We start from the raw sequence: 24,605 nt of genomic DNA, 5'->3' as shown, positions 1-24,605 counted from the left end.
ACAGTATTATGAGGACTTTCTTAAATCAGGTCTTGACTTTCTTTAGTAAATACAGCATCCCCTCATTTTATGATGAAGATGCACTTGAAAAATCCTTTGCTAACAATTTAACATACATCAAGTCAATTATGGGTTAAATTGGATATGTTTTGGATCAAGGGTTATCCACACAACAAAGTTTAAAAATAAGTTTGCACCTCATCTAAGCTGTTCTTTCAGATCACTTGCTGCTACCACCAAAAATAAGTCTAAAAACAAGCTCACTAATCACCTTAACTAGGATTTACTGTGTTTCACTTCACCTGCTGCCTGAACTCCAACACCAGAGTACTGTTCCATCATTGATATTAGCACATCCAAGAGTGACGTGTGCAAATGCCACAGTGAAACAAACAACTGACTGGAGAGTTGTGTGAGCATGATCATATACAGTAGGTGACAATACCAACTGTATATCAACCAGTGAGGCTTCTTATGGAATCATAATGTATGTGAAAATTCTACTGTATATTGAAAAAGGGTCCTAACTTTTCATATGGGTGCTTTACTGCATACCGGTTCATCATATAACGAGGGTCTGCTGTACTGTACAGGCAATCCTCGCAATAAGACAGAAATGCAATCAAAAATACTAACTTTTTCCACACATGAGGTACTGTAAATACAAGGAAACTGGCAAATCAAGTTTACAGGCAGCACTCAATCTTTACTGTGCATTGTTCTTGTTTACAAAGGGTTAAATAATAATAGAGATATAAATAATGACTTGCACCAAAAACTTACTGTAAAAACTTTATACCATATTTTCAAACCAATATAAGTTCCATGGATATCCTAAATTACCCCTTAACTACAATGTCTTTCATATACTATGGGCACTTCCATTTTTTTTTGTTTTTCTAGAAACAGCAACATCGCAGTATGAGGGTTAGGAACAGCATCCATTAACATCTACAGTATGATGTCCATCTTTTCTTCTTGCTACTACCATATGCTTTTATTCACCTTAAGACCTCTCATGGTAAACAAGTAAAACACACAAACGCAAGCATGCATCCACACACGCTTGTGTGAAGGCACACACACACACACACACACACACACACACACACACACACACACACACACACACACACACACCACTGAACCAATATTCTTTAACCACAGGTACCAGAGTGGACGTGTGTATATTGATGAAATGAAAGCATACCCCCTATCCTTAAAATATGTACATTCTAAAACAATGAATGCATAATTAGGCGTGTGTAAAAATGACAAAAATAATATCATTTATTATATTGCACTACACAGTACTGCAGACAGAAAAATGACAAAAGTTCAAGATAAGGAAGCACAGTACTGATGCAGATAGAGATTTTACGCTATGCAACCCCCTCTTGGTAAAGCTGATACATTGCCACTACTTAAAGGACTTTACTTGAAGCATGTAGCACTCTGCAACCAGATGGCCTTCCTGACTTCAACCAATGGCCCTTGGATGGAATCAAATGTGTGACCATTCAAACAGTGTGTGCTCTAACTCACTAGACAACAATGCAACTATGTGTAATTATAACTGGACTTCACCTGAATTACCAAATTTAACTTAATCTACAATAGCTACTGTGTCTCTTGCCATTACCATCATAGTCATCATTAATTTAATGTAATTTCTCAGATTCAGAACTGCAATAGGGAAGCACCAACAAACTATCTATCTACTGCCATATGCCTTAATCCCGTACGGGGTGGCCACAAACAAATTACCTCCATGTTGCCCTGTCCAATGCCATTTCACTGACCTGCTCCCAGCTCACACCCCTCTCTACTCCATCCCTCCATCTCATCCTTTGCCTCCCCTCCCTCTCCCCCCCTCCACCTCACTCACATACACTCTCCTTATCAGTCTCTCACTCTCCATCCTCTCCATATGACCAAACCACCTCAATGTGTTTCTGCTAACGCTTCCTAGCACATCCATATCCACACCACAACGCTCCTTCACTTCCTCATTTGTCAGTCTGTCTCTCCATATGACTCCACATGCTCCTCACAAATAACTCATTTCCACTGCTCTCACTCTTGACTTCTGTCCCTCCAACAAGGTCCAAGCTTCACTTCCATACATTAGAGTTGGTATCACAATACTGTCATGTAGTAACTTTTTCACTTCCATGCTCACTTCCCTATTTCTTATCACTGCTTTCAAGGAACCAGCAACCTTTCTTAATTGCTGTACTCGTTCAAGCACTTCACCCTCTAAACTTCCATCCTTACTCATCACACTACCCAAGTACTTAAACGCATTCACATTTTCCATTTCCTCCTCATTCAACATCACGGTACATTCACTGACTTTACTTTTCTTGAAGACCATAACTTTACTCTTCCCTACATTCACCTTTAAATTCCGTTTCTTACACACACTCCCAAGCTCATCCACCAAGCCTTGCAGCTCCCCTTCGTCTTCACTTAACAACACAGTATCATCTGCAAACAACAGTACATGGAGTTTCCAAACACTGCCCTCTCTCATTAGGGCCACTCCAACATCCACTGCCCTACCTTGTATCTCTTTTATAGCCCCATCCATATACAGATATACAGATTGAACAACCATGGAGACATGACATCCTTGTTTCAATCCGACCTTTAAACAGAAAAATTCACTCAGTTCACTATCCACACGCACTGCAGCCTTAGCACCCTCATACATACTCTTTACAGCATTCAACAACTTCCCATCTACTCCATATATTCTTAATACTTTCCACAATCCTCATCTATCCATCCTGTCATATGCTTTCTCCCAATCCATGAAGGCCGAATACAACTTCTTTCCCTTCTCTAGAAGCTTTCCCACTAAAGATCTAAGAATGAATATCTGATTTACACAACCTCTTCCCTTCCTAAAACCTCCTTGTTCTTCTCCAACTAATTCCTCTGTTATTTCCCTAACTCCGTCAATAAGTACCCTACCATATACTTTTCCTACTACACTAGGAAGACAAATGCCCCTGTGATTACCACATACTTCTTTTTCTCCTTTTCCTTCATACAGGGAAATAATTATACCTGACTTCCAATCCTCCGGAACTCTACCTTCCTCCCAGGCCAATCTGCACATCTTCCACATCCATTCTACTATAATCTCACCTCCACTTGCTTCATTGGTTCCACAACTTCCATCCTACTGATTCCTTCCTCTCTTCTTACATCCCTCCATCTCCCAGCCATTCCCCAGCCACTTACACTCAAATTACTTTCATTCTCTATGTTCAACAATTCTTAAAGTGTTTCTCCATCTTCTCACTTTTTCTCCCCTCTCTACTAGTAATCCACCATTTTTATCTTTCACTCCCCAACTAACGTCTTTGGTACCTTGTCTAACTATCTTTACCTCATTCCAGAACATTTTCTTACATTCCCTCCACATTACACTCAAATTCCTTCCAAATTCCTCATCCACTCTTTTTCTCTCTCTTACTAACCACCATCAAGTGGTGGTCAGAAAGTCCACTCCTCCAGCCTCTATATGCTTTTACATCCATTACACATGTTCTCATCCTTTCATCCACACACACACATAATCAACCATTGCCTTCCGTTCATTCAGGTCACCACCCACCCTTCTTATCACACACCACGTATACCTATGGATCACTTTGTGCCTGAAGAGGGTATTGGCTATCACCAACCCCCTCCCAGCACAAATGTCCACTAAAGCACCACCATTCTCATCCATCTCTGCAGGCACACCCCAGTCACCAACTACTCCATCCACCTTCACATTCCTTACTTTTCCTTTCATCTCCAATCAAAAACACTCTCTTATTCCTTTTAAACTTTTCCATGCACACTTCCACATTTGTCCAGAACTCTTCTCACTCTCCTTGCACCATCTTGCATTGGCGTATACACGCACACAATCGCCCACATTTGTTGTCCAACTCTCAATCTTACCTACACAATCCTTGAGCCAACCAATCCATACTCTCTTATATTTTTCTTCCATTTGTTACTCACAACAATACACACTCCTTCTCTTGCCCTCTCATTCTCAGCTACTCCCACACATATACCCCATCCATACTTCCATTCTCTTACATTCTCACATCTCCATTTAGTTTCAGTTAATCCACATACATCCACTCTTGCACCCTCAAGCACCAGGACAATCTCTCTTTCTTTCACCTCAACATTTGCACCGTTACATTCCAAGTAGCTATCTGTACCATGTACATTGTTTGGTCCTTAGTCGTCACCTTTTGTTCAGTCCTGGTCCGAAGCTTCTTGTTCATATTTTTAGTCAGTTGTTTTCCGGGGACGGGCACTAACCCTCTGCAACCCACTTATTGTCACGTAGGGAATAGCAAAATAAACCATTCAACCATGCACTCATTAGTCACTATCAGTAAAATGAACCATTCATCCATGCACTCACTGGTTACTACCACTAAAATGAACCATTCACCCATGCACTCATTAGTCACCATCAGTAAAATAAGCAATTCATCCATTCAGTCTTTATTCACTGACAGTGCAATAAACCATTCACCAATTCACTCATTATTCATTGTGTTTCACTCTCATCTTAAACATCAGGACCAACTGCCTAGTCCCAGGCTTCTACGCTCCTCATGGGGCAACGTAGGATTGGATGATGGATGGATGGATGGTCTCTCTGAAAGCATAGATAATGGGTAAGTGTGCGTGCATTGGTCCTAATTTATTTTTTATATATTCTTGTTAACACTAAATGATTTTATTCAAGATCTGGTGGAATTATCATGAGCTATATCTAATTTCTACAATCTGAAAAGTCTCTGCTACAATGAATAAAGGCCTCTGAAATTAGAACGGTGTCATCAGAGTGAAACAGTTAAGAGCATGGTGGCAGTTCTTGTTATAAATCAGGGATGTGTTTCAAAATATCACAGCTTTTTCCATATAAGTGAAACTGTAAACAGGGTGAAACAGGTAAATTAGCCTTATACTGTAAGTAGAAAAAGAACTTTCATAGGCAAAGTCACTTAATTTATCATACCATGGCAATAAGTTACCTAATTTACTAAGGCAATACAGCAGTCCCTCGATTATCCGACATAACAGAGCCAAAGGCATGTCCGAGTGATGGCTCTGCCTGGATGATGGACTTCTCCCCTGGCCCCCCTTTATACATAACCCAACTTTGAAAGCCAGTGTAAAAGGCCACTACAGTACAGTACATCGTACAACACTTGTTCCTGTTGTTTAACACTATCTGGTCAAGCAGTCCTATAAACCACAGCCAAACAATTACCACTGTCATGCAGACCCATCAACCATAGACAAGCAATTACCAGTCCAGGGCGATACCCTGCAGTGGCATGCAAATACATGAAAAACTGGCTAGACAAGAAAAATGCAGTGGGCACACAAAATATAATGGAAAAATAGAATAAAATCATGGTAAAATAGAATAAAATCAGGGTACAGTACAGCAAGCTGGAATAAAATCAACATCAGAACGCACGATTCGATCATCCTGTATCAATCTTACCAAGGATCTCCCTCTTCTAAAGGGTCAGCATTACCCTCTTCCTTTTCCCTGGAGGAGGGGCCATCATCACACACCCTAGTAAGACATGCAAGGAACAGCATGGGTTGATTCAGGTTGGGAACAACCACAAAAACCACCACGTAAGCTGCCATAACAACTGTCTGGGAGGAGCTGTTTACTACACAACTGCCGCACGGGAACTAAGACCGGGCGAGCGGGTCTCTAGCAGATGCTGAGTAAACTACCCAGCCAGACAGAGCAGCACCACCAGGCTATTCCTGCCCATCTGGGTGAAAATTTTCGCATGATCATAATTTCCACCCAGATGCAAGCATTTTGTCTGGAAATTATGGAAAACTGTACAAATAATGGTTTCGAACAGACAGATTACAGTGTCTGGGTAATGGTCGTCCAGATAACAGAGGGATTACTATATATCCAGTTTACTGCAAGCTTAACTCCTTCAATACTATGATGTCTTTTGTATTTTATTTTTTCATACTGATAGAACTTTTTTTTAATCCCTCCATACACGATGACGCATTTGTCGTCATATGGGTGTGGCTGCGACTATACTCGTTGACGCTTTTGGCATCATTACAGCATACAACTTTTGTCAGGGGAAAATTTTCGGCCGATCGGCGTCACTTTTGGAGGCGTCATAGCTTCCCTGCTCTTCGTCAAAAGTAATGAGTTGGCAACTGTGGGTCCTGATACCACCAAGAGAGCGGACAGGTTATTCAGTACCAAATGAGCTGCAAGTGGGGAAGGTACTGCGCAGTTCTGTCCCTATAAATTTCCACTCCTACTCCCGTCCCGGTCGTGCAACATAGTTCACTATACCAGTAGTGCTTGTGTATAGTGTCTGGGCACTGTTGTGATTAGATTTGGTGTTTGCAATTGGAAATTTGGTGTTTGTGAAGCAATCCTGGTCATCATCAGCCACTGGCCCAACGAAGATTGTGCTACTGTTTCTAATCATCTACACTGCCTCTACCCTACACCAAATGTGAGTATTCAGCTATAATAATAGTAACAGTGAATCATGTCAATATAGTGTGCATATCTAAAGTACAAAGAATTGTGAAATATGTGCAGCAGCTCAAAGGAAGGCAGGAAACTGCCCTACAGTCACTACACAGCGTGGGTACACTGCAGTTTTTTGCATCTTTCTCGAAAACTATGAGGCCTAGGGTCACCATTGTGGGCTCAAATGAAATCCAATTAAATTCTGCATATGATGATAAAATAAAAGCATAACAGTGGCAAGAAAAGTTTTTTGCTAGAGCTCCACGAAAAAAAAATCTGTTGTCTGTCGGAAATGGGTTTCACTTTTTCCCTTACTACTCGAACATCATACCTTGTATCAACTGGGACCTCTGGCATTTGAAAGCTAATAAAATTCTCTTTCCAAAGATGGTATAACAAGTATAGATTGATTAGTAAACATTCGACTTAAGATGTTGGGAAGTAAGATCTATGCTCTTGAATGTTTATTCAAGCGGCCCTAACGTACATATAATGTGTTTTTGTGTGTGTTTTTTTGCTTATCGTGTAGAACAAACATCAATGAATAGGAATATGTGAGTTTTGTGGCAAAATAAATGTTTGGGTGGTGAAAATAAGCCGAGAATACAAATTTTTGGAGCGCACGGCAGGCGGGGGGGGGGAGAAAAGCCGGTGCATCATGTCCCACAAAACTTGTTAACTTACCTGCACGCAAAAGGGTTAATGAAGCTTACAAATGACTTTTCACAATAAAGCAGCTAGATACAGCTTTCATTAACCATTTCACTATGAAAGGATACTGTAAGCTGACTAAACATCTGGACTGAGGAAGAGCACAAAATAAAGACATCCTCTAAATAAACATCGTCTTCATCATCATCTAACCCTGTGTTGCCCCACAAGGAATGTAGAAGCCTGGGGCTAGGCAAGTTGGTCCTGACATTTAAGATGAGAGTGACCAGCCTCACTCATCCCTAAGTGGCAATACGTGAGCAATAAACCCCAACCACCCCTTGGATATGGAAACCTGCACAGGCTCAATCTGACTGAAGCACCTTAATTACCCACTAAACCACCAGGTGCCATAATTTGGTTATATGGTTACCACCCAGCACAGTAAATGGGTTCCTGGTGTACAGAAAATGTAAATATATATACAAATATGGACAGATGGATAAACAGAGCTAAACCAAGGACTTAGTGTATAAACCTGTTCCCTTCTTGCCTGAAAATCTCATCTTACTATGTGCAAACAATGGCATCAGCTTAGCTCCTTCAATCATGACATATTTTGTACTGTACTTTACACGTTCTTGTTACTCCAAACAAGTATATTCAGTTGCAGAGAGGCTCTTCAAACTGGTGGAGCAAGACACAGCCTTCATTAACCTTTTCACTTATAAATGTCTGCCCTACGTTAAATAGATTCTTCTGGTAATGGCAAGAATAGGCTTAAAAAATACATCATTAGACTGAAGGCTTAACCCCTACAAGCCGGTTGACATGTATAGCCGTCACGATTTTGGGCACTGAGCAACACCGGTTGACGTGTATAGCTGAAAGCATCTTCTCGCCACCCTTTGAAACTGCAAGCATATTCTATGACAACCATAGGGTAGATGGGTATCCAAGGTACCCGCTTAATGCATGGCTCAGCCTGTACATGGCACTGGTAAAGTGTAGAGTGATGTCTTCCCCATCCTCCTCGTCCGATTCCGTTCCCCCATGCACGGGGCTGATTGTATCATTGATCCCCGTGAAAGTTCTGCCCTTACTGCCGGGGAAAGGACTCAGTGACTAAGCAGGTGTGTGGAAAATTGTAAACAGTTAACAGGTATGCACACTTTTTTTTTTTTTTTAACATAAGTGAAATGTAAGATATTACAAGTTATATCTAGTAAGTGTTGTGATATATGGTAAGTGTTTATTATAAGTTTTACAAGTGCAATGCAATAAGTGTTACTGTTTATGGTTATTTGTGAAACAATGATTGGAAATACCTTGAGTAACCCTACCCGCTACATGAAAGAAAACCAGGAGTGTGCAGGCAAGAAAGAAAATGACCTGATTGGCTGTAACTATAGTTTTTTCCTTGTGACTAAGAAAATAATGGTGAATATGTGAGAATAAGCATCTCTGTGATGCAAAGTACAAGAAATGTAAGTTGTGTATAATATTAGTAATAATTTTATGATGCCCCTGATTAGTACAAATTAGTCACAGTTTTAGTACAAGTAATTACAGTACCTCATACTCAACCACACAGCATGAAACAGCCAGAGCATATATTTCTCAAAGTGCAATTACCGGTAATCATGATGTCAAGTGTAGAGGGAAATTATTATAATTGATGCAACAAGTGAGTACAGAAAATCAGAGATATTCTGTTCCCACACACCTACAGGGCATAGTGGCACTATGCAACGGGAAGAAAACCCCATGGGGAGCCACATGAACAGTGATGACTCATCCTTTCAAATGTGAGTAAGGAAAAGTCAAAGATTGAGTGGAAAATTCCGGGTTTCTCGAAGGAAGGCCAGGCAGTGTTACAATCACCACTCCAGCTAGTGCTGCCAGTGCTAGCCAGCAAGTCCAAGGTTATTGGCAGTGACGCGCGCTCAGAAACAGCCCACCAAAACACGGAAAACCAGTCATCTTTAACTTAACCTTACTCATCGACGGGACCACCTGGAGACCTGGGGATTCTTTCATTTGAAAGAGGAAGAGTTAGTGGGTCTTACGTATTTTTAATTTCTTCTCTAGCTATTTTGGTTTGGCAGATATTAGGGTTTGAAGTAAGGATATTTTTGTCAAAATCACCGAAATCACCAGTGGTGAGGAGTGGGTGATGTTGGAAAACCTGCGGCGTTTCGGGGTTAAACACAGCATGGGCTTTAATAAATAAGATGTGAAACAATGTACTTAAATCACTAAACTTTTCAACAAAGAAACTCTTCTGTCTTACTTTCAACAGCTGCAGCACAATCATACGGGGTAAATACATATACCTGCAAGAAAGCTTAAATATATATATATGTATCGGTACCATGAACATTTCTACAAAATGCAGACTTAAAATATTACAGCAACAATATAGTGCTTATTACAGTACTGTACAGAGCTGTTACAGCTCTCCCTCCACTGCTTAACCCCTAAAGACCTTTGTCCACCGAACGACAGTCTCAGAAAATGTAGCATACAGTCCTACGTCTGTCGATGGTACAGAGCCTACCAAAAACTGGCGGTAGGTAGCACCGCCTCTTTTATGACGTATGTGGGACCAAGCCAATGGGAACTACAGTATCTGGTGGGGTATAGCTGGATTCGGCCTCCATAGGAGGGGGAAATGACCTTACCCCCGCCATCCCTCTGCCTACCTCTGCCCCACTGGGCCTTCTCCTCATTATGATCTCCCAACCACCCATACCCCCATATATTATATCTATCTATCATCCAATCCTACATTGCCCCATGAGGAGCGTAGAAGCCCGGGGCTAGGCAGTTGGTCCCGACATTTAAGATAAGAGTGACCAGCCTCACTCATGCCTATATATATCCCCTGGATACTGTAGCTGGTGTGCATAGCAAGCATACTTCCTCCCTTCCTCCACTCCTCCTCATCCCAACACCTCCCTTCCTCCCACCATCCACAACCACACTCCCTCCATTCCCTTCCTCCCACCATCCACCACCACACTCCCTCCACCTTCATCCTTTCCCTTTGTTTCCAGGCACATAGGGTTTTCCCTTGCTACACACCACTATAAACTTTACTTTTCCTTTCATGACCATTACTTCACCTTGTTTTATTCCTAGGCATATATAACATATTGTATACAGTTATGTTTGTATGGTTATTAGCAATTCTCTGGCAGATTAGAGGGTAGACCTTTTTTTTTTTTTTTTTTTTTTTTTTTTTTTTGACGATCGCTAGTACAATAACCACTGGACATATGAGCGTGAGATATACATTTTCAGGTGTGTCAATTTAAGCTCTTGAAATCTGTAAGAAAAAAATTACAATCCGAGAATTCAAAAAATCAGATCCTAATTGCGGTTCTGGGGATACGTGCTCTGAGAAAAAGGGTTAATAAAATATATATAAAGTGCATTTAATAAAAATATATATAAAAGTACAGCATATGCAATATTTTTAATAATCTGAAATGTACATCTTAAAAACAGTCCATATTCCATCATCATTCATCAGAATTATACAGTGTATATTTAATACCTGAACCATTAATTCTTGATCAATCACTTGCCCAGTACTAGTGCACTACTGTTTGTCAAGTATAAGTTATTGTTAAAAACTTCCAAATTCAGTACTAGTTATAATTCAATGTCTGTTTTAGATGTTGGTGGTATGTTCCAAAATGTTAAGTTTTTCCATACTATGGGTACAGTAAACTGGCAAATCAGCATAGGTCATTTTCCCATAAATTACTGTGGATTTAACAGTTACAAATAGGTGACTTACAACAAGGACTTACCATATTTATATTCTATATAGAACCACATACTGTTTGGTGTTTCCAATCACTCAGTGTCAGACAGTTTTGGGCTGTGAAAGTGCCATTAGGTCCAAGCATTATCGCTATACTGTAGTGAACCTCTTGAGTGCCAGTGGTTTGGCTTCGGTGAAAACAACAGCAGCAGCCACTCCACACACATTTGTTAGTTCACTTGCCACTGTGTGAAACAAAGAACTTTTGTTATGAATGTTATAATAAAAATAATGGCCACAATAAAAACTGAGTACTGTACTGTACAGGTATGTGAAGATATATGCATGCCCATACATTATGACTGTCATTCTTAAAACACCTGTGAACATAAGAAATAGTTAGAGTGCATTCCACTGTACATAATACAGTACATTCAGCATTGAGGTTGTTGTTCCTGATGCTGTTGTTGTGCTACCCCAGTCTGTCAGACTGAGCAAACCTGTCAACCACAGGCAAGCAACTGTCCCTACAAGGTCATCATGTGGAGTGAACTGATGTTCCCATGTGACTGACTGCACCTCGCCACAGCAAGGCAAGGGGATTAGAGTGGAGGTTTGGTTCCTGGGTGGATACTGCCTTTGCATCTCCACAATGTTAACAGGGACACCATAGTAGGCTCCATGTCACCCCATTATTTGACTATATGGTTACCACCCAGTAGTACATGGTTCCTGAATTACAGGAAACCATTTGGCTTGTCACTCAGTGTAGAGCCACCCAAAGTGGAAGAAGAGGTAATAAATAGTGACAGAGAGGATGGAGGAAATGAGGAGAGAGGACAGACAAAGAAAAAGAACGACAGACATGATGGACGAAGTAGGCAGCACTACATCAAGTATGATGGGTGCCCCAATACTGCTTTTATTTTTCAGTTTCAATAATGTTATAAAAAATTTGAGGGTTTGCCTTCCTCTTCCCAATCTCAGGTTTAATAATACAGCCCCATGACTTACACAGCAAAATAACCAGATTCATACAATTTAACAAAGAGTACACAGCATCAGTGAGCTAACATATATTATTTTACACTGAAAAATGATATCTGATAAGCTACATAACTGTAGTGTTCACTGAAGAAAAACCTTGAAATTATCTAGTACAGTACAACAGTGATTTCAACAAAGGAACACATTTATAAACACATTAGTTGATGAATATTACAAGCTTTTGGTCTCTCTCAATTTTGTCAAAACTTCCCTCTCCTTTCCCATACTGTACAATGATTTATACAATTTATATATTTATTTATTTTTTCTCTCCACAAATATTGTACAATAAAAACCTTCGATATACCGTACCCTCTTGATGAATTTCAGTTTTAATGACCACCTTGAGCTGGTTGAACTTTATGTTTATTTAACAAATTTTGTTTGGTAAAAGTCTTTATTTGCAGTGCAATTACTTCCTGAAAGGTAAGAATAAACACACAGGCTAGTAAATAGAGCATTTATTGAGAAAAAGAGCCATTTAGACTTAGCTGTTGATTACTGTGTAAGTGTATGGCTGAATGACACTCTATATTTAACGATATTTGTTCAATAAAAGCCACAACGCCCGGGAAATTACCAAACAGCATGGTCAAGAGTCTGATACCAATTAGTTCATTACATCGAGGGTTTACTGTACTGTGGTACTGATGCAATTCAACTATTCTTCATTCAACCATTCAGTAGCCTTTACTCTATAACCCCTATCCTTCTTATGTCCCTCTGCCCTCAAACACTATCCTCCCTTTATTTATTTATTTATTTACCTCTAGCCTTTTCTACATCCTAAGCTTCATTTTCTGTCCTCCCAGCTCATATCAACCACCATCTAGCTCTTTTTCTGTCCCCCCTGCTCAAACCCTTCACCCACCCTTGCAAGCCTGTCCACTGCCCTCTGCCTGCATTTGAGTGCCTTTGTCTTTCACCACCTTGCCCTTTCTCTGTACCCTTGCCTACACCCTATGCCCACCTTCACAATCCTGCCTGCCGCCCTCTGCCTGTGCTTGAGTATATTTGTCTTTCTCTGCAACTTCCTTCACCCTGCTCCCCTCCTATTATTCTTTAAGCCTCTCCGCAACCCTTTCCTTGATCCCTCTCTCAGCCTTAGGTCCATATTTTAGGTGACATAAAATGCCTTGTAGCACCTCTTTCTTAGCAATTTATTTTGCATAGCTATCACATCTTAAAATTCTCTGGTACTGTATGTTATTTAATTTGTTTGAGTACTGACAAAGTTTGCATCAATTATATCTATCTATCTATCTATCTATAGCCCGACGCCCTAATCCCGCAAAGGGTGGCCGCAGACAAAACGCCTCCAAGTCACTCTGTCACCCACCATGTGACTCCCCTTCCCTCATATACCTCTCAACTCCATCCCTCCACCTCATCCTCGGTCTACCCCTCCCTCTCCCTCCCTCCACCTCACCCACATACACCCTCTTAGTCAGTCTTTCACTCTCCATCCTCTCCACATGTCCAAACCACCTCAGTGTATTTCTCCTAATCTTTTCAACCACATCCACATCTACCCCACAACGTTCCTTCACTTCTTCATTCGTCAACCTGTCCCTCCATGTCACTCCACATGCTCCTCTCAAGTAACTCATTTCCACTGCTCTCACTCTTGACTTGTTCCCCTCTTGCAAGGTCCACGCTCGCTTCCATACGTCAGGGTAGGGATCACAATACCATCATGCAGAGACTTCTTAACTTCCATACTCACTTCCCTATTTCTCATCACTGCTTTCAGCATGCCTACAACCTTCCTTCCCTGCTGTACCCTTTCACGCACTTCATCCCCAAAGTTCCATCCTTACTCATCACACTACCCAAGTACTTGAATGCACTCACATTCTCCATATCCTCACCATCCAACCTCACTGCACACTCTGTGACTTCATTCCTCTCAAACACCATAACTTTACTTTTGTTTACATTAACTTTCAGCTTCCTCCTCCTACACACTGTCCCAAATTCATTCACCAAACCTTGCAACTCCCATTCATCTTCACTCAACAATACTGTATCATCAGCAAGCAGCAACACCGGAAGCTTCCAAATCTCACCCTCATTCATTAGGGGCCACCCCACATCCACTGCCCTACCTTGTACCTCCTTTACAACCCCATCCATATATATATTAAACAGCCATGGAGACATTACACACCCCCTGTTTCAGTCCCACATTGAGATCAAAGAACTCACTCAGCTCACCATCCACTCGCACCGTAGCCCTAGCTCCCTCGTACATACTCTTCACAGCACTCAACAATTTCCCCTCCACTCCATATATTCTTAATACCTTCCACATACCTTTCCTATCTATTCTGTCATACGCTTTCTCCAAGTCCATGAAGGCAGCGTACACTTTCCTTCCCTTCTCTAGATACTTCTCCACTAAACATCTTAGAACAAATATCTGATCTACACACCCTTTTCCCTTCCTAAATCCCCCTTGTTCTTCTCCAACTAGCTCCTCTGTCATATGCCTAACCCTATCAATGAGTATTCTACCATATATTTTACCAGTCACACTAAGAAGGCAAATACCCCTATGGTTACCACATACTTCTCTCCCCTTTCCTTTGTACAGAGGAACAATTATACCTGATTTCAGTCCTCTGGAACCCTTCCCTCTTCCCAAGCCAATCTACACAACTTCCATATCCACTCCACAACAATCTCACCCCCATACCTAAGCATTTCACCACATACTCCATCAATTCCTGGGGCCTTTCCCAGCTTAATCTTCTTCATCGCTTCCACTACTTCCGACCTACTGATCTCTTCCTCCCTCCTCTCATCTCTTCTTCTCCCAGCCATTCCCCAACCACTTATACTCACACTGCTCTCACTCTCTACATTCAACAAATCCTCAAAGTGCTCCTTCCATCTCCTCAATTTCTCTCTCTTCTCTACCAACAATCTATTATTCCTATCTTTCACTTCCCTACTATTTCCCCTTTCACACATCCTTACTTTCTTTACCTCCTTCCAAAACAATTTCTTACTCTCCCTCCATTTCACACTCAGATTCCTCCCAAACTCTTCATCCACTTTCTTCTTACTCTCCTTCACCAGTCTCTTAACCTCCCTTCTCCTGCTCACATATACCTCTCTCTTCTCTCTCTCATCTTCTCCCTACCTCTACTCGCCAACCATTCACCATATGCCTTATTCTTTTGTTCCACAGCTCTGCTTCACCTCATCATTCCACCATGCTGTCCCCTTGCACACCCTTGCATCTCCTCCTCACCCACAAACCACCTCACACGCTGCGCTTATCTCTTCCGTGAATATCTTACATACGTCTTCCACCCCTTCCATCTGCTCTAGCTCATACCTTCCCAATCTTTCTTCCACTATGCTCTTATACTCTGTCCTCTTCTCACTATCTTGCAATTTCTCCACTCTTCTCACAGGAGCTGTTTCCTCCTGTCTTCCCCTTCGCCTCCTCAACCACTTTCTTTGCAGCTCTACCTTGGCCATCACTAAGTGATGGTCCGAGACTCCATTCCCCCACCCTCTCCACACCCTTGCATCCAACACTTGTCTTCTCATTCGCTCATCCACACACACGTAGTCTATCATTGCCTTTCGTTCAACAAGTTCACCATCCATCCTCCTCATTACTCTCCATGTATACCGGTGGATCATCTTATGATCTAAAGTAGGTGCTGGCTGTTGCCAACCCCTTACCAGCACAGATGTCCACCAAAGCACTACCATTCCCATCTACTTCTGCTGGCACACCCCACTGACCAACCACTCCATCCACTCGTACATTCCCGACTTTGCCATTCATGTCTCCAATCAACAGCACTCTCTCGCTCCTCTCAAACTTGTCCATACATGCTTCTACTCTCGCCCAAAACTCATCTTTCACTCTTGCCACTCGATCCTCTGTTGGAGCATACACACATACAATCGCCCATGCTTGTATACCTACTTTCATCCTCACCCATACAATCCTTGCACCCACTGTTCCATACTCTCTTATATTCTCCTTCCACTTCTTGCTTATCATCAGACATACTCCCTCTCTTGCCCTCTCTTTCTCACTGACTCCCGCACATATACCTACACCGTATTCCCATTCTCTCATCCTTTCACCTTTCCATTTAGTTTCAGTCAATCCACATATATCCACTTTTGCATCCTCAAGCACCTGGACAATCTCTCTCTCTTTCACTTCATCATTCACTCCTCTCACATTCCATGTTATATACAAGAGGATAATGAGGTGCAAAGTGTGGAATAAATCACCAAGAAAGTGTGTCATGAAATCCCCAGCCACTTACAAAACAACAAATACTCTTACTCCAATCCTTCCTAATTCCAACCCTGACCCTCTCCCTAGACCTTACCCTTACCCTAGCCTTGTCCTAACCCTAAATCCTTCCCAAGCCTTACCATTACCCCAGTCTCACCCTAACCTTGACCCCATACTAGTCATTACCCTAGATTTCCCTTCCCATTCCTCTGACCCCACCCTCACCCTGCCCCTTCCCTCACCTTTCACCTGCCTCGTCACTAGGAAGTATGCTAGTCCTTAATCTTACCCGAAGCCCACTCTCGCCAAGCTTGTCTGCTGCCTCCTGCTTGCGCTCAAGCTCCTCTGCCTTCCTCTGCCGCTCCCTCAGTGCCATTGGGTCCTTCAAGCCCCTCCCTTCCTGTGCCTTCAACCGTGCCTCTGCTGCTGCAGCCATCTGCCGGCGCCGTGCTTCCTGATGACAAAAGGAGGTATTACATTTTTAGTACAGGCTCACAATATTGTATAGATATTTAGGGGAAAAAAAATAACCACTATACTATGATGATGTCTTTTTGTGCCTAATTCTTACTATTACCAGATGAATTTATTCAGCATAAGTTGGGATAAGTTGACACTGTTTTCGTTGTCAATGTTGGGACTTCTATTTAAGGAGGCTACAGTAGTAGCAAACTGCCACTGTTGAAGGTTACCTAACACAGCAGTACCAGTGCTGTGATCCCTTGGCTATAGTTTTTGTTATCACTATGAGATGAAAATCTGCACTCCTGGTGTTATAGTATATTTTTCAGCTAAAAAACATCTTTATCGCATGTAAGAGCTGGTTTCTGCCAAAAATGATGATGCAGTGTCTGGTTTCTGATGGCTTTGCAAATTTAAAAGATGACCATGTTTCACACACTTCACAATTTACCATGTTTCACACACTTCATACTTTACAGCTTTATCCTTGGCATTGACAACAGCCTCACATTTACCACATTTTTTACTTGTTTTCCACTTCACCAAGCTTGACTGTATTTCTCTTTTTCTTCTGGCCATCTACAGTGCTTTCCACCTCTGCTAGTTTTCGTTTTCATTTTTAAAGGCTCCAACATGCTTGCATGCATTGGCCTTGGCCAACTAATGGTGGCTCTCCATGCTGCTCTATCACTAACAGCCTCCTATTCCCTCCTTATCCCTGAGGTTAAGCTCAATGACCTCATCCCAGGCCTTTTTTGGTCTACCTCTCACAACTCCGCTCCTAATGTTACCACTTTTTACTTTCTGCACCCAACTGTCATCCCTCATCCTCTCCACATGCCCAAACCACCTCAATCTACCCCTCCTCATCACAACACCAATACACTCCAGCCCCATCCTACCTCTAAACTCTTCCATCGTAAACCTAGCCCCCCCAGGTCTGGCACTTAAGGACGCACTGCACATCCACCTAACCACAGTCATTTCTGTATGTCTGAGCCTGCGAATATCCTCCTTCTTTACTGCCCAGGTCTCACTACTATACAGCTTTACACTCCTAACACATGCTGCATACAAAGATCCCTTAGCACAGAGGAAGAGCCCTCTTAGTGTCAGAAGAGGCAACAGCTTCCAAAACTTTTTCTAACTGCTCCTCACTCTAGCCACAGAGCACCCATTTATTGCAAACACTGACCAAGATGGAATTACTTCCCACGCCCATGTGGCAAATCGCACATGGACATTCTCCCACCTCTATGACTGTGCCATCACCAGCTCTAGATACCATCACCTTTGTTTTATCTGCATTTACTCTCACACCCGTGTGTCCCATACCATCTCTCAACTTCCTAAAGCTTTCCTCCGCCTTCCAGTCATTCTGTGCAATCAATACCAAATCATCACAGTAAACTATTGGCTGTATTTATATGGTACTGTATCATCAACAAGTTATGTCTCAACTTCCTCTGCACCTCTGTATATTCACAAAAACTTGTAACAATTTATGTCACTTCTGCTCACCATGTGTATGGTTAATATGGCAAATTCAGTATTATCTTCCCTGGGGAACACCATACGCTGATACTGTACATTAATTCCTTCCCAGACGTCCATTATGTGAAAAAGCCATTACCCAGACACTGTGACCTGACTGTTCAAAACCACTGTTCGTACATTTTTATATGGACAAAATGCTTGCGTCTGGGAGGAAATTACGGCTGCGCAAACATTTCTGCCTGGCTGAGGGGGAATAGCCCGGTGGTGCTGCGCTGTCTGGTTAGGTAGTTCACCCAGCATCCGCTACAGATCCCCTCAGTCATTCCCAGTTCCTGTGTGAGACCGTGTACAGTACTGAACAGCTCCTCTTGGATAGTTGTTATGGTGGCACACATGGTGGCTTTTGTGGTTGTTCCCTACCTGCTTCAGGCCTTGCTATTCTTTGCATGCCTCTTCCTAGGGTGTGTGATGATGGCCACTCCACCAGGGAAAAGGAAGAGGGTAGTACTGATAGGAGAAGCAGATCATGGGCAAGACTGATGTAGGATGGTCAAATCATGAGTGTTGACTTTAATTTTATTCTAGCTTACTGTACTGATCATGATTTTATTCTATTTTACCATGATTTTATTCCATTTTACCATTATGTTTTGTGTACCCAGTTTTTTTCATGTGTCGCTGATTTATTCATGTTTTTTTCATCTCACTGCCAGGTATGGCCCTGCAGTTGTGACTGCTTGTCTGTGGTTGATGGGTCTGCTTGACCATTGTAACTGCTTGTCTGTGGTTTACAGGTCTGCTTGACCAAATAGAGCAGTGTTAAACACCAAGAACAAGTGTTGTTTGATGTACTGTAGGCTAGTGGTCTTTTACAATGGCTCTCAAAGTTAGAGAACGTATGATGGGGGGCTAGGAGAAAAATCCATGGATGCACTTCCCAGACATGCCTTTGGCTGCATTACATCAGATAATCGAGGGATTACTGTACATTTGAATTTACACGTTTCTGCAACTTATAAAACTTTCAAAAGATAATTACATCACAATTTATTGAAAAGAAAACTACAGTGAAAGTGCAGGTGCTTGCCTGCATAAAATTTACAATAGTATATCTAAGGGGTGGCTGGGATTTATTGCTCACATAATGCCACTCAGGGATGAGTGAGGCTGGTAACTCTCATCCTCAATGTCAGGACCAACTGCCTAGCCCTGGGCTCCTACACTTCTCATGGGGCAACACAGGATTGGATGATGGATGGATGGATTTTTTTCTCAATAAATTACAGGCATACCGCAGTTTAACCCACCACATGCCAGCTATTTTAAGCCCTATTGGTCACCCCTGTGACGGCCATTTTTTGACCTTTTTTTTATTGGCTAAAATGATAGATTTTGATGTGAAAACAATGATTTTCACCATTGAAATACTCACCAAAGCTCATAAATGGGTTTTATCGAATCCTGAATACTCGTATACAGGTATTGTATTCCCGTTCTCTCACGCTCGCCACGTAGATGAAAGCCGTTTTCTATGTAAGGTAGACTCAGGTATTTAAGTTGGGAAGGTATTGCAATGTTCAGTACACTTTTCTGATTACTTATTACTTCAACATCTGTCACAATTTGCGTGTCTGTCTCAAAGTGAATGCAATGCCTTACACTTACTTGAAGATAGGAGTAACCTGACTTCACTATGAACAGTCCTTGCACTTACAAGAAAGTGTTTACAGCTTGACATCACTATGTACAGTTCTTACACTTACAAGAAAATATTTACAACCTGATTTCACTATGTATAGTCCCCTCACTTACGTGAAAATATTTACAACATGCCTTCACTATGTACTGCACTGGGTGAGGCACACAAGTACAGTAAGGCAGAGTGAGTGTGAGAGGGGGGAGTGAGTGGGTGTATGGCCTTGACTGCCTGAGGCATGATAGAGGACTAGTTAACATACATGCCTGCCAATTTTTACCTGCGAATCTTGAAAAATGTGGTCACAGTGAATGTATTAATTTTAAACTGTTTTAAAACTGCACTGGTGCTGACCGCAGATTTTTGTTAGACAGTTTTAATATGGCACTGGCACGTGGCGGGTTAATGGTGCAACTGGTTAGGTAAAACCCCATCGTTACGCGGGGTATCATATATCGGGGTACTTTTAACGTGTATTTCAATGCGGACCATTTATCAGCCTTGGGTTTCCCCCCAACCCAAGTCCAAAACCCACCCAGATGTGCCCAAAGACGGGTTTAAAGCAATCTAAATGGCCTAACAACTGTCAAGGAAGCTAACCCAAGCCTAACACCCGTAAATAACTCACTAAAACCAACAAATCAAATCTGAATATCGTCAAATATAAGTCTGGAAAAAATCAAGCTTAGTAAACTGTACCCCAAAATGACAATGTTCACCCCATCTACGGCTAAAACACATTAATCAAAGTCTAAAAACAGTTTATAAATCAACCAAAACACAATTTTAGTCTTAAATATCATCAAAATCGGTAAGAAAAATAAAAACCCAATGTTAAACCAGGGTTTGGCCATCGTTAGGCGGGTTATGGTGCAATTTCTACGCACATTGCTATGCCGGGGTATCACATCTACGGGTATCATATATCGAGGTACTACTGTATAACGTAATTACCATATCACTGCGATAGCTTTAGAAAGTTGTGGAAATTAATAATTTTGAAGATACCAACTATAAAACCACCAGTTTTACATGCAAACCATGGCGAGCATTAACCCGCCATGTCAGACTTTTGGGATACAGTATATGGCTCCAAAGTCACTAATTGTTCGTCTTTACTAACCTAACATAATAACACATAATTCAACCTAACAACTTTAACTAATTCAACCAAACCTAACTTAATTTAACCTAACCTAAACAACCAGAATGATTTAGGGATATCTTACCGGAATGAAAAAGCTTCGGGCATGAATGGTCCCAATGCTGACAGTGGATACCACCACCAATGTCAACAAGACTAACTTCATGCTCTTGAGTAACATGTTATTTCTGAAGAATTTGATCGTAATTAATGACTTACACAGTCTTTAGTAATATCACTGATATTCCTGAAGAATCTGAGTGGGAAAATTACCGTAATTTACAATTACCGGTATGAAATAACGTCAAAATTTTCATCATCTGTTATCGGGAGCTCTCCTGCAGTTTGTCCAAAATTACAATTGTGAATTCTATGCATGGGAACTCTCCTGCAGTTTCACCTTATTCAGACCTAATCAGAACAACCAGTACTTGAGGACATCAAGATCTGGGGGCCCGGTCAACCTATTAACCCTATGCTGGCAGCAGCAGTTCTGTGAAGCACACACACACACACACACACACACACACACACACACACACACACACAAATCATCTCAATCCGCCAACTCCCGTTGACATATATATATATATATATATATATATATATGCCCGAAAGTTTTGTCACTGTGACTCCCGCTGACGTATTTAAATGCGCCGCAATTGCACGGTCTGTCATTTGCACATTTTTCAAATTTCAAGAATGATTTTTGGTACGTACACACGGGACACCTTCCCCTACCCGATGCCAGGCAGGGACAATGCCTTATCCTGTGTGACCTCCCCCCCCCACATGCCATTGTCTCGGCAACTCACCTGTTACCAGTGACCTGTCCAGTAAAGACATGTCATGCCACAGTACAAAATTCTAAGGCCAGAGTGATCTGCCTATCAATGACAATGTGGAGGACAAAATTTACGTAGCATTAGAGGAAGAAACAGTCAGAAATAATGATCAGGTAATGTTGCCAAAAGAGGTGCGGTGTGTTGATGCGTTTGGTGAGTGAAACAATGCTTATATCACCTATAATACTGTGTGAAAACCAATATACTCTTGTACTACATACTGATATAAACTAGTACCAAATAAATAAATAAATAAATAAATAAATATCTATTATGAGTGGTTTGGAATGGTTACCCCTCCCATTGAACACATTTTCTCTGGAGCCAGGCACCATAGAAAACACAGACAGGTGATGGTACCAGCATTTAAAAGCTCAGGTGAGCGATTTCTCCATGAATTTTCGATGTTTCTCATAAAAAGCGGAGGTTTTAGAAAAAAAAAAAAAAAAAATCGATAATCTGCCAGGACTGGGGGGAGGTCGTTGGTTAAAAATCTGCCAAAATGGGGCAGGTTAATAAAGATGCCCTCGACCACAGATATAGTTACACCGCATTATGCAAGGTTTTAACAACCTATATATAGACTCTATCGCCTGTAAGGTTTTAACATACTGGTAATCTACTGTATATATAGACTCTCCAATAATGTGGAACAGTTGCTATATTTCATTAACAGCAAAAAAAGGTGTTGCAAGCATCTGGTTGGTGAAGTGCTATGAGTAGATTGTAAGCTTCTTTACTATGCCCTGTAAAACGACCAAACTTAAAAAGGCATACATCTCCCCAACATTAGTTTTCTTCCACATCGGATCTCTATTCCTTCTCATAATTTTCCCCTTCCACCTCTTTTAATCACAAACCTTGGCAGCATATTAGTTTGTTTCACTATATGTTCAATCATATCCCTGTCTACAAAAGACAAAAATCTCCAGTGGGTCCTGAGGATCTTGCAAAACTACTTTGACTCCTGTGTCTCCAGTAAATTGCAATCGTTCTCTATTAACTGGAAGATGGTTCAACCACCCAACTGGAGCATTCATCATTGCCATCAACTTCTGCACTTGACAGGTTATCATCTGGCTCCTCTGCAATCTCAAGCTGTGATTCATCACCATTATCAGTGTCATCACCATCACTATCTGATGTAGAATCACTATTAACATCATCTAAGAAATCCTGATCCAAATCCTGATCCAAAATAAATTTTACTAATGTTCCTCCTTGTGTGGGATATGATTATGTCTACAATACCCAAATATCAAAAGAAAACTAGAGACTGAGGTCTTCAGGAGAAACAAAGAAGTGTTGTGTCCCCTCTAAGAGCTGGGAACAGACTGAATGAGTTTGAGTCACTGAGTGTGCAACCTTATAGAAGCCACCTGTGACCGTATCTTGCCAGTTAGGGATATCTGAGGCTCTAAGGCACTTACACATTGCCAACTACATATAGTCCTTACTAGGAGTTTCATTCTATCTATCTATTGCCAGACGCCTTAATCCCGTAAGGGATGGCCACAAACAAATCGCCTCCACATCGCTATGTCACAGGGGTCAATTTGGGGGGAAACATCTATATATAGTCTCCCCGCAATTTTTCAGTAGATTCTGCACACTCTATACATAATTCCGCTGCCAGCTAAGGGTTAACCCCTACAGAAGGCCACTGTTAGTCAGTACATTGTTGTATCCACATACAGTACTTACGAACACTGCTTATAATCCTTATGATTACCTTTTCATTAAAAGAGGACCTCTTCTCGTTACCTACAAAAACTTGACAAGTAGTGTCCTTTGTATAATATTATCCTAGTTATTTTTGCAGAATGCGTCATAAATGGATTACACAATTATGAAACTTTATACGGTACATCATAACTTTTCCAATTCGTGTTTACAGAAGCTCTTTGACTTTGAACTAGTGTAAAAAAATGTACATTCTTTCAAAATACCTAAAACAGGTGATTTACCAACAGGCAGCATACTTACTGGATCGTTCGGGTCTTCACGTACATTACTGTACTCTGACACCTCCCCGCCACCACCACAGCAAGACAAAAATATCCCCATCCTAAATAAAATAATCTCTAAGACAAGATATGCTCAAACAGGCAAAGCCTTTAACTACAGGATTGTTGTGACTTGTCAGCTCGTTATCTGATAGCTTACTACAATGCCGCGTGGGACAAAAGTATTTCCTTCTTAGTCTGCCACAATGGACAAGACTTCGTTCACCAACTGCCTGGGAGGACAAGTAATGTGCCTTGTGGAAGAATGTTTTTAAATGCACTGTATTCTTCACGTTACTACAGGTTACAACTACGAAAAATTGATGTCTACTGCGTTGTCATTCAAGACAACTTCCGCACCAAATGGCCAATTTAGCGCTTATATGCTTGAACTCGTAATATTAACTTCCTTTTAGCGACAAATTTGAACAACTAATGACAGTGATTCTAGTCTCATTCTGCTTTCGCGGATAATGTTTAGCGGAACTTCGGAAGTCACAACTGGAATTCATATTCTGAAGATTTCGGCTCATATCTCACCGCTTCCTAAACCTTTGGACACTTCCGTCGCAAATGACCCCTGGGGTTTTTAACGGCCCCAGGGGTAATTAATGACTTCACGGGTAGGGAAAGGA

General features: G+C 41.5%; 1 protein-coding gene across 1 annotated transcript; it reads right to left on the bottom strand.

Annotated features, from left to right (window-relative positions):
* Window positions 1-10,818: 10,818 nt before the first annotated feature.
* On the bottom strand, window positions 10,819-24,035 carry Svip (small VCP interacting protein). The gene is made up of 3 exons (XM_080275054.1): window positions 23,951-24,035; window positions 16,610-16,774; window positions 10,819-11,242 (listed from the first exon to the last, which is right to left on the bottom strand). Exons 1-3 carry the CDS (start codon window positions 24,029-24,031, stop codon window positions 11,228-11,230), a joined length of 261 nt encoding a protein of 86 aa, XP_080131180.1. The 5' UTR covers window positions 24,032-24,035; the 3' UTR covers window positions 10,819-11,227.
* Between the last annotated feature and the right edge of the window lie 570 nt (window positions 24,036-24,605).

Source organism: Coenobita brevimanus, chromosome 60, assembly GCF_032717465.1.
Source record: "Coenobita brevimanus isolate Jiangsu-jjx chromosome 60, ASM3271746v2, whole genome shotgun sequence".
NCBI classification, from domain to species: domain Eukaryota; kingdom Metazoa; phylum Arthropoda; class Malacostraca; order Decapoda; family Coenobitidae; genus Coenobita; species Coenobita brevimanus.
The sequence above is the reverse complement of the archived record's forward strand: the minus strand, read 5'-3'. Positions and strand labels throughout refer to the sequence as shown.